Source organism: Hyperolius riggenbachi, chromosome 2 (genome assembly GCF_040937935.1).
Source record: "Hyperolius riggenbachi isolate aHypRig1 chromosome 2, aHypRig1.pri, whole genome shotgun sequence".
Taxonomy (NCBI): Eukaryota; Metazoa; Chordata; class Amphibia; order Anura; family Hyperoliidae; genus Hyperolius; species Hyperolius riggenbachi.
Genome location: NC_090647.1, coordinates 25,540,391 through 25,555,989, shown reverse-complemented (window position 1 = coordinate 25,555,989; position 15,599 = coordinate 25,540,391). Strand labels below are relative to the sequence as shown.

Sequence of the window (15,599 nt, the reverse complement as noted above, 5' to 3'; positions counted from 1 at the left end):
CGCTAGCCATTACGCCGACTTATGCAATAAACGGAACACTGCATTAAGACATCGGTGTGCTGACCTGTTCTTACTTATGATCCTGGACAGTAATGTGACGTGGCTTGGCACCCAGGTCAAGCACCCAATTTGCGGGTAAGGTGTGCCCCTCCAAAACCCGCTGTTGTTTCTTATATAGTGAGTATCCAGCATGAGCTAACCAATCACAAACATTGTATGCAAATGAACGGATCTGATGGGGTACTGACTAAAAACGGTCAGCCTAGCCACACCTCCTAGTCTCATTGCTGTGCTCCAATTTAAAATTACATTGCAGCCAATCAGGATAACCCCCCATAATGTAAGCTGGCAAAAAAGAAACCAGCTGCTGGGGAGATACGCAAAGAGTGCACTTCTTTTGCGTCAGGCTGGCTGCAACTGGCTGAAGTTACGGGACCCAGTACCGAAGAGGGAGAAGACTGAGGACGGCGGTGTGGGAGCGATCCGAGCGGATGGGGCTGGAGGAAGCCCCAGGTATGCATAAATCTTTTAATTTAATTCAGCTCTGGCACACTTTAATCGAGAGTACGATTTGAACTTTATATAGTGCATCGCTTCGGGGTGGGTGTCTTTACTTGTGGTATTTATTGCTGCTTGAGGTTATCACATAAGGATGCACTTCTCTTACGTGCACGGATTGAGGGTGGTTCACTTTATAGGAGGCATCGGCAACTGCAGGGATGGTTGCCATGTGTATTTCTGCTTTGGATATACGCGTCCCCAGAGTAACCTTTGTTCTTGCAGTATGATTGGCCTGCTTGCGCCGGGCGGATGTTGGCTGGCTGCCAGGGTGGCGATTGTTTTTTGCTGATTGTAGCGGCGTTTCAGCCACCGGAGGAGCGGTTTTTGTGGACACCATCCTGGGTGAGTACGTAGCCGATGTCTTCTGACTGTATATAATCCTTTAGTTTTTATAGAGGTTCACCTCGAGTACACTTTAAAGCACTGCTAAATATCAAGGAAAATGAAGCAAAATAAAGTGCACAGTCCTAAAAACTCTCGTGATGTTTCTATGCGGTTTTCCATGGGAACAGGTGGTAGTGTGCACCCTGCCCCACCCTCACCCTTGTAGCCAGGTGTCTCTTTACCCCACAGTGGTGAGGAGCTGTAAGTTGCAGGACAGAGCCAAACTAATCAGTACTTGTCATGCTATGTGTTGTATTTATGTATGTATGTATGTATGTATTTATTAATTCATGTATTATTTTTAGAACAGAAAATATAGAAAGTTCTATGGGCTGTACACACATGTGTTTCAGTGTTTTGAAGAAACTGATTGTCAAATCCTCCATTACTGTCAGAGGCCCTTTTGACCTTATTTTTTGCTCCTATAGTTTATATTTGTGCAGCGTGAAAACTACTATAGGCGAGTCCCAGTCAGGGCACTATCATCATGTATGTATGTATGTTCTCCCCGTTTCTGTGTGGACTTCCTCCAAGCACTACGGTTTCCTCCAACATCCCAAAAACATATACGTTAATTGGCTTCCCCTGAATTGACCCTAGATTACATATGATAAACATATTACTATGGTAGGATTTGATTGTGAGCTCCTCCGAGGGGCATTTAGTGCTGACTATGCACTCTATGACATATAGTGATGACTATGTACTCTGTAATGTGCTGCAGGAGATGTCAGTGCTACATAAATACATACTAATAATATGGTAGGACATTAGACTATCACTATGGTAGGGATTAGATTGTGAGCTCCTCTGAGGACAGTCAGTGACATGGCTATGTACTCTGTAATGTGCTGCAGGAGATGTCAGTGCTACATAAATGCATACTAATAGTATGGTAGGACATTAGACTATGACTATGGTGGGATTAGAGTGTGAGCTCCTCTGAGGGCAGTCAGTGACATGACTATGTACTCTGTAAAGTGCTGCAGAAGATGTCACTGCTATATAAATACTAAATAATAATGAAACCCTTTTGAAATTGTGAATCTAAAATCTCAGCATCTTCAGAATATTTCCCAAAGTCTGTTGGATTTCTTTTGTTTGCAGAAAATAAACAATTGGGTTGGCCAAATGAGGAACCACGGAGTACAGGAAGAGGAGTACAGCGTTGACATCTGCCTTGATCACTACTAGTGGAATGTTTGTCACAATATAGTTGAAAATTCGAGGAATATAATACAACGCAACAAGGAAAAGATGGAGAGAACAAGTGTAGAACGCCTTCTTCCAGTTATTAACGTGAGCTGACTTTGCAATTACGGAAATTATCATTGCATACGACAGCAAGATGAAAGCCAGTGGTAAAAGTAACACAATCATAGCACTCGTAAAAGCAGCCTGCTTCTTGATGGCCACGTCATTGCAAGCTAGAGCCAAGACTGATACATTAGTACAGAACAAGGTGTTTATCTTATTGGAGCTACAGAGGACAATGCTCAAAGCATCAATTACCGTAAGAATTTTTGTAGAAGGTGCTAAAATGAGCCAGGAGAATCCACAGGCCACAAACACTTTTTGGTTGGTGATGATTGTGGAGTACTTGAGAGGTTGAGAAACAGCAACGTAACGATCTATAGCCATCAAGAGAAGGAGGTACGAGTCAAGACTGCCGAGATGGTGAATCCAAAACATCTGGAAGACACAGACGTGGAAGGACATGGTGGATGATCCAAACCAATAGCGGGCAACCAGTTTTGGTAAAGTCAACGTATCGAAGAGAAGGTCAGAAGCAGCAAGGTTGGCTATAATCAGATACATGGGCTTGTGCAACTGAACATTCAGGCTAACCAAAATAATGACACTCCCGTTGGCCACCAGTGATATAATATAGACGAGGAGCATCACGGCAGATACAAAATTGTACAAATGATCTGGAAGCCCAGGGAACCCAACAAGTATGACTTCAAATATATCTGACTGGTTGACCATAATCTGCATCAATTCTGCAAAAAGATATTATAGAAGATTAATGATGTCAAGTTATTGGCTCAGACAGCAACAAAACCACTTTGGTAAGCATTTATTGTACAGCAGAGCAATCCTCCTTACATAAATTCTTTAAGAGAATACATTGAAAGGTTCTTGTTTTTTAATATATGACTTATCAGATGGTAACCCCTTAGTCAACCATGCAGGTTAGTGAGCCAGGAAGGAGAAGCAACATAGCCCATAGCCTTTCCTTCGGAGTTATAACCAAGAGTGCTTCTGAGCACTTTTTAACCATTTCAGCCTTCAGGGCCCGTTTCCACTATCACGAACTCGCATGCGTTGCCGTATGCGAATTCGCATAGCCAGTACAAGTGGATGGGACTGTTTCCACTTGTCCGTTTTCCTGAACGTTTTTCTGTGCAGAAAAAATCTGCACGCTAGGGCCCTCAGAATTCGATTGCGTGTGGAATGCAGGCGAATCGCACGCAATGTATTTAATAGGGAAATCGCATGCGTTTTCCCCATGCGTTTTTTGCCGCGAATTCGCATGCGATTTCGCATAGGTACCCATGTTAATTCACACAGGCAGTGACATGGTTAAAATCGCATCACCCTAACCTATGCGAAATCGCATGCGAAATCGCGGCAAAAAACGCATGCGGAATCGCACCCGCATGCGATTTGCCTGCGGTGATTCGCCGGCGATTCCGCAACGCTATAGTGGAAACGGGCCCTCAGTGTTGTTTCACCTGATGCATCCAAGCAACTTTCACCTCCCATTCATTCATCAATAACTTTATCACTGCTTATCACAATGAAATGATCTGAAATGATCTACTGTATATCTTTTTTTTTCTGCCACTATTTATGCTTTCTTCAGGTGGTACATTTTACTAAGATTTATTTTATTATAAATGTAACTTTTAGGGCCCTTTTCCACTAGGGCGTTTGCGACTGCTTAATCGCAAAACCGCAAACCGCTAGTGATTTTAAAATCGCTACGGTTTGCTTTTTAACATAGGAATCGCGGTAGGTAATTTCCACTACCGCGATTCATTTTTTACTTGATCGCGATCGTGCCGCGGAGCGACTTTTGCCGCGATTTTGCTATGCAGTGCATAGCATAGCAAAATCGCGCCCGCAAACGTCGGGAAATCGCTGGTAAATTTGTAGCTTTTTCGATTCAGCAATCGCTAGCGTTCAGCGTGAACGCTAGCGATTGCTAGTGGAAAAGGGCCCTTACAGGAAGATTAAGAAAAAATGCATTATTTCTCAGTTTTCGGCCATTGTAGTTTTAAAATAATACATGCTACCATAAATAAAACCCATGCATTTAATTTGCCCATTTGTCCCAGTTATTACACCATTTAAATTATGTCCCTATTACAATGTATAGCACCAATATTTTATTTGGCAATAAAGGTGCATTTTTTTTAGTTTTGCATCCATCACTTATTACAAGCCCATAATTTAAAAAATAACAGTAATATACCTTTCTACATACATATTTTAAAAAGTTCAGTCCCTAAGGTAACTATTTATGTATTTTTTTATTGTATATTTTTTTTTTTCAAAAAAAAAAATGTGCAGCTATTTGGGAATGGGGCTAATTTTAAAAGTAAAGAAAAGTCATTATCTGGAAATTTTTATTTTCAGATGTAATTGTACTATTTGGGCACAAGATGTCCTCGCAGCTCACTTCCGTATGTGTGGTATTAGTATGCAAAATGTAAGTAATGCGTGGATCGGACAGTAGAGGCTTTGTGAAAGATTAAGCCGTCTCGTAGACGGCATCGGCCTTTCATAGGGGGACTTAGATCAATGAATGGGAACTATGTTCCCATTTATTGATCTCTGGGCTAACGGAAATCAGCGGGAGCGCGCAATCACTCGCAGTGAGTGTAGTTTATCTGGATGGATGCATTAATTCAGATAGAGTTAAGTGGTTAAAACGCTTGCGCTTCAAAAAGCGCATTGCTAATGTACATATATGAATGGGATGGAGCACACCAGAGCGATGTGATTTTTTCCCAAGTGCAAAGTATAGAAAAGTAGGAAATCGCTCTGAAAAGCGCTAGAACAGAGCGATCTTCTAAGCATTTTGTTACAGAAACTGTTCAGTTACAGCTCTACTGTAACAACATATAAAAAAATGCTACACAAAAACGCTCCAAAAATCGTTAGGCATGCTTAGAAAATCGCTCTGTACATGCCTAGAATTGCTTTAAAAAATCACTTCAAAAAGTGTTGAGCATTTGCTTTTACGGTAGCGCTTTTTGGTGTGCACTGCCCCTGACATGGTTTCCAACGATGGGAGCGTATCTTGCAAGGGGTGGGTCATACAATACTCCTTCCCCTTTTTTTTATAAAGCACATTGGTCCCGATGTTTAGGTACAAGGAGCAATTGCTCACTTCTCGCCTCACAAAAGAGGTTGAGTAACTGAATGGTGGGCATCATAATACTACCTGGTCTCTAACAGAATATGAAGGGGGGTTTCAACCAAATGGCCAATCCCACCCATACATGGTCATGCCAAGGGTCAAAACCTCGAAAAACAAATATGTTGACACAGCGCTTTGGATTTTTACTTGCGCTGCTCAAACTAAGCTGCGCTGCTAAAGCAGCTTAGTGAATCAAGCTCATCAGAATTAGAGCAGTGACAGAGTCTATCACAAACATGAAGAGCTTCACCACAGCCTTATTTAGAACCATACTACTGGACTTTCATTATGAGTTATTCTGCTTTGATAGGATCCACAGGTCACTGGTCAGCCCTAAAAGATCTAAGCTGCCAAGAGATATGATATTGAAAATGGACTATACCAAAGCAGGTACTGCACACAGCCAGAGACCTGGCCCGCACGGTATTGGCGAGCATAAAGTGCAGTTGTTCCCTGACACATCACCTATCACCCTGGTGAAAAGAAGAGCTCTGAAGCTGGTCACCCGTGCTTTACAAAAATAGCACTGTGTATTACAAATGGCACTTTCCTTTATGCTGCCTTCTCACTGGGCCCCAAGAAATATCAAAGAACCACACTCCAAGCTGGCCTTAAAGGAGTTATCAGGCAAAATGAGTAAAATGAGGTTTACTCACCTGGGGCTTTCTCCAGCCCCTTGCAGCAGACTGTCCCACGCCGACCACTCTGCTCCCAGCCGCTGTCCCGGTCTCACTGCACGGTGCAGAGGCTGACTGCGGGGTCGGCCTTACTGCACCTGCACGAGCCACAACTGTCACTCATCACCACTTGGTTTGCGGCGCACTGCGCAGGTGCAGAACTGCTGTGCCTGCGCAGTGCGCCGTGGACCACATGGCGATGATTGACAGCAACTCTCACCTAATGAGAGGGAAGGCTTTGGGTCTTATAGAGTCTTGCCGCTCTGATCACAGTCCCCTTGTTCCACTGCTGGGTCCCCCGTTAGCAGGGCAGTTTCTAGGCTAAATTTCACCCCAGGCGAGGATGTACAACTTGCGTTGCCCTGACCCGCCCCTCCCGTGTAGCCGGGTATAGGTGCCCACAGTATAGGTAGCCAGCTGTACGTTTCCCCAGTATAGGTAGACAGTATAATTTCCCCCAGTATAGGTTAGATAGGCAGGTGCCCCTGGTATAGCCCCCACTATAGGTTAGCTAGGTGGGTGCCTCCAATATAGGTAGCCAGTAGAGTTGCCACCAGTATAGGTTAGATAGGTAGGCACCCCAAGTATAGGATAGATAGGAAGTTGCTTCTAGGCACACAGCCACTCCCCCGCCAGTATACAATGCAGGACACACAGCTGCTCCCCCGCCAGTATACAATGCAGGACACACAGCCCCCCCCCCCCCCCCACCAGTATACAATGCAGGACACACAGCCGCTCACCCGCCAGTATACAATGCAGGACACAAAGCCGCTCCCCCACCTGTATACAATGCAGGACACACATCCGCTCTCCCGCCAGTGTACAATGCAGGACACACAGCCGCTCCCCCGCCAGTATACAATGCAGGACACACAGCCGCTCCTCCGCCAGTGTACAATGCAGGACACACAGCCACTCCCCCACCAGTATACAATGCAGGACACACAGCCACCCCCATCAGTGTACAATGCAGGACACACAGCCACTCCCACACCAGTGTACAATGCAGGACACACAGCCGCTCCTCCGCCAGTGTACAATGCAGGACACACAGCCGCTCCCCTACCAGTATACAATGCAGGACACACAGCTACTCCCCCGCCAGTATACAATGCAGGACACACAGCCGCTCCCCCACCAGTGTACAATGCAGGACACACAGCCGCTCCCCCACTAGTGTACAATGCAGGACACACAGCCGCTCCTCTGCCAGTATACAATGCAGGACACACAGCCGCTCCCCCGCCAGTATACAATGCAGGACACACAGCCACTCCCCCGCCAGTATACAATGCAGGACACACAGCCGCCCCCCCCACCAGTATACAATGCAGGACACACAGCCGCTCACCCGCCAGTATACAATGCAGGACACAAAGCCGCTCCCCCACCTGTATACAATGCAGGACACACATCCGCTCTCCCGCCAGTGTACAATGCAGGACACACAGCCGCTCCCCCGCCAGTGTACAATGCAGGACACACAGCCACTCCCCCACCAGTATACAATGCAGGACACACAGCCACCCCCATCAGTGTACAATGCAGGACACACAGCCACTCCCACACCAGTGTACAATGCAGGACACACAGCCGCTCCTCCGCCAGTGTACAATGCAGGACACACAGCCGCTCCCCTACCAGTATACAATGCAGGACACACAGCTACTCCCCCGCCAGTATACAATGCAGGACACACAGCCGCTCCCCCACCTGTATACAATGCAGGACACACAGCTGCACTTTCACCAGTATATAACAAGAGAGGGATCCGCTGACTTCAGATGAGTTCGTAGAAAGTCGGATAACTTTATTGCAAAAATCCAATAATTGGCTTATCCAGATCCAGCACCAGCGAGTATGCCTGAGGTGGTTACAGAGCATATGGATTTCTTACACTTGCCCGCCAGTATACAGGTCTTTCTCAAAAAATTAGCATATTGTGATAAAGTTCATTATTTTCTGCAATGTACTGATAAATATTAGACTTTCATGTATTTTAGATTCATTACACACAACTGAAGTAGTTCAAGCCTTTTATTGTTTTAATATTGATGATTTTGGCATACAGCTCATGAAAACCCCAAATTCCTATCTCAAAACATTAGCATATTTCATCCGACCAATAAAAGAAAAGTGTTTTTAAAACAAAAAAAGTCAACCTTCAAATAATTATGTTCAGTTATGCACTCAATACTTGGTCGGGAATCCTTTTGCAGAAATGACTGCTTCAATGCGGTGTGGCATGGAGGCAATCAGCCTGTGGCACTGCTCAGGTGTTATGGAGGCCCAGGACGCTTCGATGGCGGCCTTAAGCTCATCCAGAGTGTTGGGTCTTGCGTCTCTCAACTTTCTCTCCACAATATCCCACAGATTCTCTATGGGGTTCAGGTCAGGAGAGGTGGCAGGTTAATTGAGCACAGTAATACCATGGTAGTAAACCATTTACCAGTGGTTTTGGCACTGTGAGCAGGTGCCAGTTCGTGCTGAAAAATGAAATCTTCATCTCCATAAAGCTTTTCAGCAGATGGAAGCATGAAGTGCTCCAAAATCTCCTGATAGCTAGCTGCATTGACCCTGCCCTTGATAAAACACAGTGGACCAACACCAGTAGCTGACATGGCACCCTAGACCATCACTGACTGTGGGTACTTGACACTGGACTTCAGGCATTTTGGCATTTCCCTCTCCCCAGTCTTCCTCCAGACTCTGGCACCTTGATTTCCGAATGACATGCAAAAGTTGCTTTCATCTGAAAAAAAGTACTTTGGACCACTGAGCAACAGTCCAGTGCTGCTTCTCTGTAGCCCAGGTCAGGCGCTTTTGCCGCTGTTTCTGGTTCAAAAGTGGCTTGACCTGGGGAATGCGGCACCTGTAGCCCATTTCCTGCACACGCCTGTACATGGTGGCTCTGGATGTTTCTACTCCAGACTCAGTCCACTGCTTCCACAGGTCCCCCAAGGTCTGGAATCGGTCCTTCTCCACTATCTTCCTCAGGGTCCGGTCACCTCTTCTTGTTGTGCAGCGTTTTCTGCCACACTTTTTCCTTCCCACAGACTTCCTACTGAGGTGCCTTGATACAGCACTCTGGGAACAGCCTATTCGTTTCAGAAAATTCTCTCTGTGTCTTACCCTCTTGCTTGAGGGTGTCAATGATGGCCTTCTGGACAGCAGTCAGGTCGGCAGTCTTACCCATGATTGCGGTTTTGAGTAATGAACCAGGCTGGGAGTTTTTAAAAGCCTCAGGAATCTTTTGCAGGTGTTTAGAGTTAATTAGTTGATTCAGATGATTAGGTTAATAGCTTGTTTAGAGAACCCTTTCATGATATGCTAATTTTTTGAGATAGGAATTTTGGGTTTTCATGAGCTGTATGCCAAAATCATCAATATTAAAACAATAAAAGCCTTGGACTACTTCAGTTGTGTGTAATGAATCTAAAATATATGAAAGTCTAATGCTTATCAGTACATTACAGAAAATAATGAACTTTATTACAATATGTTAATTTTTTTAGAAGGACCTGTATAGTTGTATGAGAAAACCCAGTCTCACCTGTGATGAACAGTTCTGCGAGAATCTGGGGCTTACAAGTACAAAAGTGTAACGATCGGTGAAGCACAGAGAGGATCTGATTACCGGTGATCTGCAGTATCACGGGGAATGCAGATGTATACCAGATTATAAGTGATCTGCAGCAGTGGCGGACATACGGCCGTGCAGGCCGTGCCGCCGCACGAGGGCCCCTGAAGTTCCGTTTTCTTCAGGGGCCCATTAAGTATTTTTTTTTTTTTTTTTTATTATTTTATTCCCCGGGGGGCCCCCCGATTCCTATCCTCCCTCCCTCCCTCACCTCGGGGGGCCCCCCTCCCGATATGCGCGGCGGGAGAGCGAGCGAGCGAGCGGCAAATGCAGGAAGTCTTCAGGGCTCTCCAGGCATCCGCTAGAGGCCCAGCCGCTTAGTCTCCAATATGTCTCCAGTTGGAGACATATTGGAGACTCAGCGGCTGGGCCTCTAGCGGATGCCTGGAGAGCCCTGAAGACTTCCTGCATTTGCCGCTCGCTCTCCCGCCGCGCATATCGGGAGGGGGCCCCCCGAGGTGAGGAAGGAAGGGAGGGAGGGAGGATAGGAGTCGGGCCCCCCACCCGGATAGCTACCCACCCGGCTACCTAACCACCTACCCACCCGGCTACCTACCTACCCACCCACCAGGCTTCCTACCTACCCACCCGACTACCTAACCACCCACCAGGCTTCCTACCTACCTACCCGGCTACCTACCCACCCACCAGGCTTCCTACCTAACCACCCACCCAACTACCTAACCACCCACCCGGCTACCTACCCACCCGGCTACCTACCCACCCACCAGGCTTCCTACCTAACCACCCACCCAACTACCTAACCACCCACCCGGCTACCTACCCACCCGGCTACCTACCCACCCGGCTACCTACCTACCTACCCACCCGGCTACCTACCTACCTAACCACCCACCCGGCTACCTACCTAACCACCCACCCGGCTACCTACCTAACCACCCACCCGGCTACCTACCGGGCTAGTTACCAACCCACCCACCAGGCTACCTACCCACCCACCCGGCTACCCACCCACCCACCAGGCTACCTACCTACCTACCCACCCGGCTACCTACCTAACCACCCACCCGGCTACCTACCTAACCACCCACCCGGCTACCTACCGGGCTAGTTACCAACCCACCCACCAGGCTACCTACCCACCCACCAGGCTACCTACCTACCCACCCACCCACCAGGCTACCTACCCACCCACCAGGCTTCCTACCTACCCACCCGGCTACCTACCTACCCACCCGGCTACCTACCCACCCACCAGGCTTCCTACCTACCCACCCGGCTACCTACCTAACCACCCACCCGGCTACCTACCTACCCACCCACCCGGCTACCCAACCACCAGGCTTCCTACCTACCTACCCACCCAGCTACCTACCTAACCACCCACCCGGCTACCTACCGGGCTAGTTACCAACCCACCCACCAGGCTACCTACCCACCCACCAGGCTACCCACCCACCCACCCACCCACCCACCAGGCTACCTACCTAACCACCCACCCGGCTACCTACCTAACCACCCACCCGGCTACCTACCTAACCACCCACCCGGCTACCTACCGGGCTAGTTACCAACCCACCCACCAGGCTACCTACCCACCCACCAGGCTAAAACCAGGCTACCTACCTAACCACCCACCCGGCTACCTACCTAACCACCCACCCGGCTACCTACCGGGCTAGTTACCAACCCACCCACCAGGCTACCTACCTACCCACCCACCAGGCTACCTACCTAACCACCCACCCGGCTACCTACCGGGCTAGTTACCAACCCACCCACCAGGCTACCTACCTACCCACCCACCGGGCTACCTACCTACCTACCGGGCTAGTTACCCACCCACCCACCAGGCTACCTACCCACCCACCCACTCACCCACCCACTAGGCTACCTATCCACCCAACCACCCATGGGAGCTGCGCGCCGGATGGAGGCTGGGACAGGAGGTCTGCTGCTGCAGGTGAGTAAATGTTTTTGTTTTATTTATATTAGCAGGTGTATGTTCTGGGCAGGTCTGCCACATGATTGCACGTATTTTCTGGGCATATCTGCCGACTTGTTTGCACGTATTTTCTGGGCATATCTGCCGACTTGATTGCATGTATTTTCTGGGCATATCTGCCGACTTGTTTGCACGTATTTTCTGGGCATATCTGCCGACTTGATTGCATGTATTTTCTGGGCATATCTGCCGACTTGATTGCACGTATTTTCTGGGCATATCTGCCGACATGATTGCACGTATTTTCTGGGCATATCTGCCGACATGATTGCACGTATTTTCTGGGCATATATGTGTATTTTCTTGAGAAAACCTGCACAATTATGTGAATTTTCTGGGGAAAGGGTCACCAAAACTTGGGCCCACTGTCTTTGCGTTGCACTTTTCAAGGGAACCTGAGGTGAGAATAATATTGAGGCTGACATATTTCTCTTCTTTTAAGCAATACCAGTTGCCTGGCTGCCGTGCTGGTCCTCTGCCTCTTATTCTTTCAACCATAGACCCTGAACAAGCATGCAGCAGGTCAGGGGTTTCTGACAATATTGTCAGAACTGAGAAGATTAGCTGCATGCTTGTTGCTGGTGTAATTCAGTTTATTACTGCAGCCAAATAGATCAGCAGGGCCGCCAGGCAACTAGTATTGTTTAAAAGGAAATAAACCCTCACCCCGGGTTCGCTTTAAGTTACAGTTAGCTCCGCCCTCATCCGGTCATTGCCACGCCCATTTTTTGACGCGGCGCTACGCGCCGCAGGCTCTATCCACTATTCTTTGCCGCGGCGCGCTTCGCGCGCCGCAGGTTGTACCCACGCCCATATTTTGCCGCGGGCGCGCTACGCGCACCGCAGGTCATAGGGGGCCCACAATTACAATTTTGCACAGGGGCCCACTGCTGGCTGTGTCCGCCACTGATCTGCAGTATCACCGATAATCCGATATACTAGCTAACCTCTGTTCACCTGAGTAGTGTAGTGTTTGGTGTAACAGTAACACTTAGAGGACTAGGCCTCAGAGCAGTAAGTAGTACTGCTCAGATTCCTTCCAAGGCCTGAACTCTCCAAGACGGGAAGAGTCAGGCTGAGAGAAGGAAGGATATCAGAGAGTGACACTCTGGAGGAAGTGTCACTAACTGGACAGAGAACCGCCTCTTACAGTAAGGTCGGCTCTCGAGGTCGGACAAGCCAGGTAATACACACACGGACAGATAAGGTACAGTATCGTAAGGCAAAGGCGGAGTCAAGGTACAGGCAGGGTTCGGCAACAGGGTATCAGAAATATCGAGGTACAATATCAGGAGGCAGAAGCAGAGTCTAAGGACGAGCCGGGGTTCGGCAACAGAGTATCAGTAATATCGAGGTACAAGATCAAAGTTCAGGAGGAGAGTCAGGCAGGCAATAGGTCATAACAGATAATCACAATCAAACTAGTACTTTAGCTATCAACAGAATCTAGCTAAGTGTAGGATTACAGCTCCAGCTGGTCCCGGCACACTTGCGGATCTGACTACGGATCTGAGTGCTCCCACGTATGTGATCGCACGCCAGACACCAGAGGAATGACCAGGTAGCAGTATATATACCCAGATGACCCCCCAGCACCTCCCTAAGTGCTGGATCAATCACGAGTGGAGCCAGAGTCAGCTGACCAGCCTGGTCAGCTGACTCCTTTCTGGCTATCATAAATCTTGTCTGAGTGCGCGCGCGCGCGTCACTCTGAAACCAGGGGGACTACGAGTCCCAGCCACAGCAACCCCGCTCTGCGGTGTCACCGCAGCGGGGGTATGCGCGCTAACCGCCGCGTCGGACGCGGCGGTTTCTCCGCGCTCCATGGGTCCCTGCACGGAGACAGCCGCCTCATGCTGCGAGGAAGCGGCTGCCTCTCCGTGTGTGGTGCCACCGTGCGCGGAAAGAGCCGCCTGCCACTGGCTCATGGCGGCGGCTCTTCAGCGTTTTCTTACAAAAAGCTTTTAACCTCCCTGGCGTTCTGGGTAATGCGTACATAAGTAAGCATTACCGTTTTTGTTAAATATTTTTTTTTCCTTGCTGTAGCTAGCGTATTGCTAGCTACAGCAGTACGCCATGCCGTCCGCGTCTGCATCCACCCTACCAATCCCCCCGGCCATACTTACGCATCTCGGCAGGCAGCGGCGGCAATTGGACAGAACATGTAGCTAGCAAAGTGCTAGCTACATGTTCTGAAAAAAAAGCAAGTAAAAAGACCCTCCAGGGCCTTAGCAATCCTCCTTGGCGTACATGGATGAGCTGAGCTCGTCCATACCACCAAGGAGGTTAATAAGCCTTTTTTTTTTAAATCCACTGTAGCTGTGCAGGGTGAATTTAGAGTTCCACTTTACATAACTATGACACAATAGCTCTGCCACACCCTGTGCAATAATTACACAGCTGGTTATACTGCATTACCAAACGTTCACTTAAATTTCCCCGCCCCTCCTGCAGCGATGGCGTCTGCTGATCTGAGCCAGGAGCTGGAGTGTCCCATCTGTCTGACCATTTATACAGATCCTGTAAACCTGAGATGTGGTCACAACTTCTGCCGGGTCTGTATTGATCGTGTGCTGGATACACAAGAGGGGTCTGGAGGTTATTTCTGTCCTGAATGTAGATTTGCAGTTTATACGACGGCCTACACTGCAGAGGAACATTGCCCTGAGGAAGATAGCAGAGAGTTTCCTGTCTACTCAGCCAGATCAGGAGGAGTCCGCTGTACTTACTGTATCCACTCTGCTGTACCGGCTGTTATGTCCTGTCTGCTGTGTGACGCTTCTCTGTGTGATAATCACCTGAGAGTCCACAGCAAGGCACCAGAACATGTCTTATGTGACCCCAACACTTCCCTGGAAAACAGGAAATGCGCCATCCATAAGGAACCACTAAAGTATTACTGCACTGAGGATGCTGCTTGTATCTGTGTGTCCTGTAGTTTGGCTGGAGAACATCGGGGACACCAGGTGGAGATGCTGGATGAGGCCTCTGAGAAGAAGAAGCAGAAGCTGAGAAATGTTCTGCAGAAACTGATGGCAGAGACAGAGGAGGCTAAGAAAAGAGTCCAGAGTCTGGAGGAACGCAGGAGGAAAGCACAAGAAAAAGCAGATGGTGAAACAGAGAGAGTCACTGCCCTGTTTGGAGACCTCAGGAGACGGCTGGAAGATCTGGAGAAGAGAGTCCTGAGTGACATCATGAGACAGGCACAGCGGATGTCACAACCATACAATGACATCATTCAGCAGCTGGAGATAAAGAAGGAGGAGCTGTCCAGGAAGATGCGTCACATTGAGGAGCTGTGTAACATGACTGATCCACTGACTGTCTTACAGGAATCAGACACAGGTGACTTGTGTGACACGGAGGACAGAGAGAGACATGATAAACAGCTCCATAATGGAGCGGATCTGGATGTGGCCGGCATCTCACACATATTACACACAGGACTATCTGATATCATGTCTGGGGTAACTGTGCAGAAACATACAGACACACAGGCCTATCCACATTCTAGTACAGAAGACAAAGTTCCCATCAATGCTACACTATCCAGGCCACGCCCCCAACCCACCCCCACCACACAACACACACAGGCCTATCCACATTCTAGTACAGAAGACAAAGTTCCCATCAATGCTACACTATCCAGGCCACGCCCCCAACCCACTCCCACCACACAACACACACAGCGCCAGGCTGAGGGGACAGATATTGGGGCTGCACAGCAAACATCAGGGCTGCCAGTGTATGCAGACATATTACTGGATGTAAACACAGCTGCTAAGTATATACATACATCAGCTGACAGGAAAACTGCATCCAGGACAGACAGAAGCCAGAATTGCCCAGAAACACCAGAGAGATTTCAGTATAATCAGGTGTTGAGCAGCCAGAGTTTCTCCTCAGGGCGACATTACTGGGAAGTGGATGTTGGAG

The 15,599-nt window shown here is 48.4% G+C and overlaps 1 protein-coding gene across 1 annotated transcript; it reads right to left on the bottom strand.

Moving 5' to 3' along the window:
• Positions 1-1,992: 1,992 nt before the first annotated feature.
• On the bottom strand, positions 1,993-2,943 carry LOC137544687 (olfactory receptor 52K1-like). Its single transcript, XM_068265783.1, has one exon. The coding sequence runs from the start codon at positions 2,941-2,943 to the stop codon at positions 1,993-1,995; it is 951 nt and encodes a 316-aa protein (XP_068121884.1).
• Between the last annotated feature and the right edge of the window lie 12,656 nt (positions 2,944-15,599).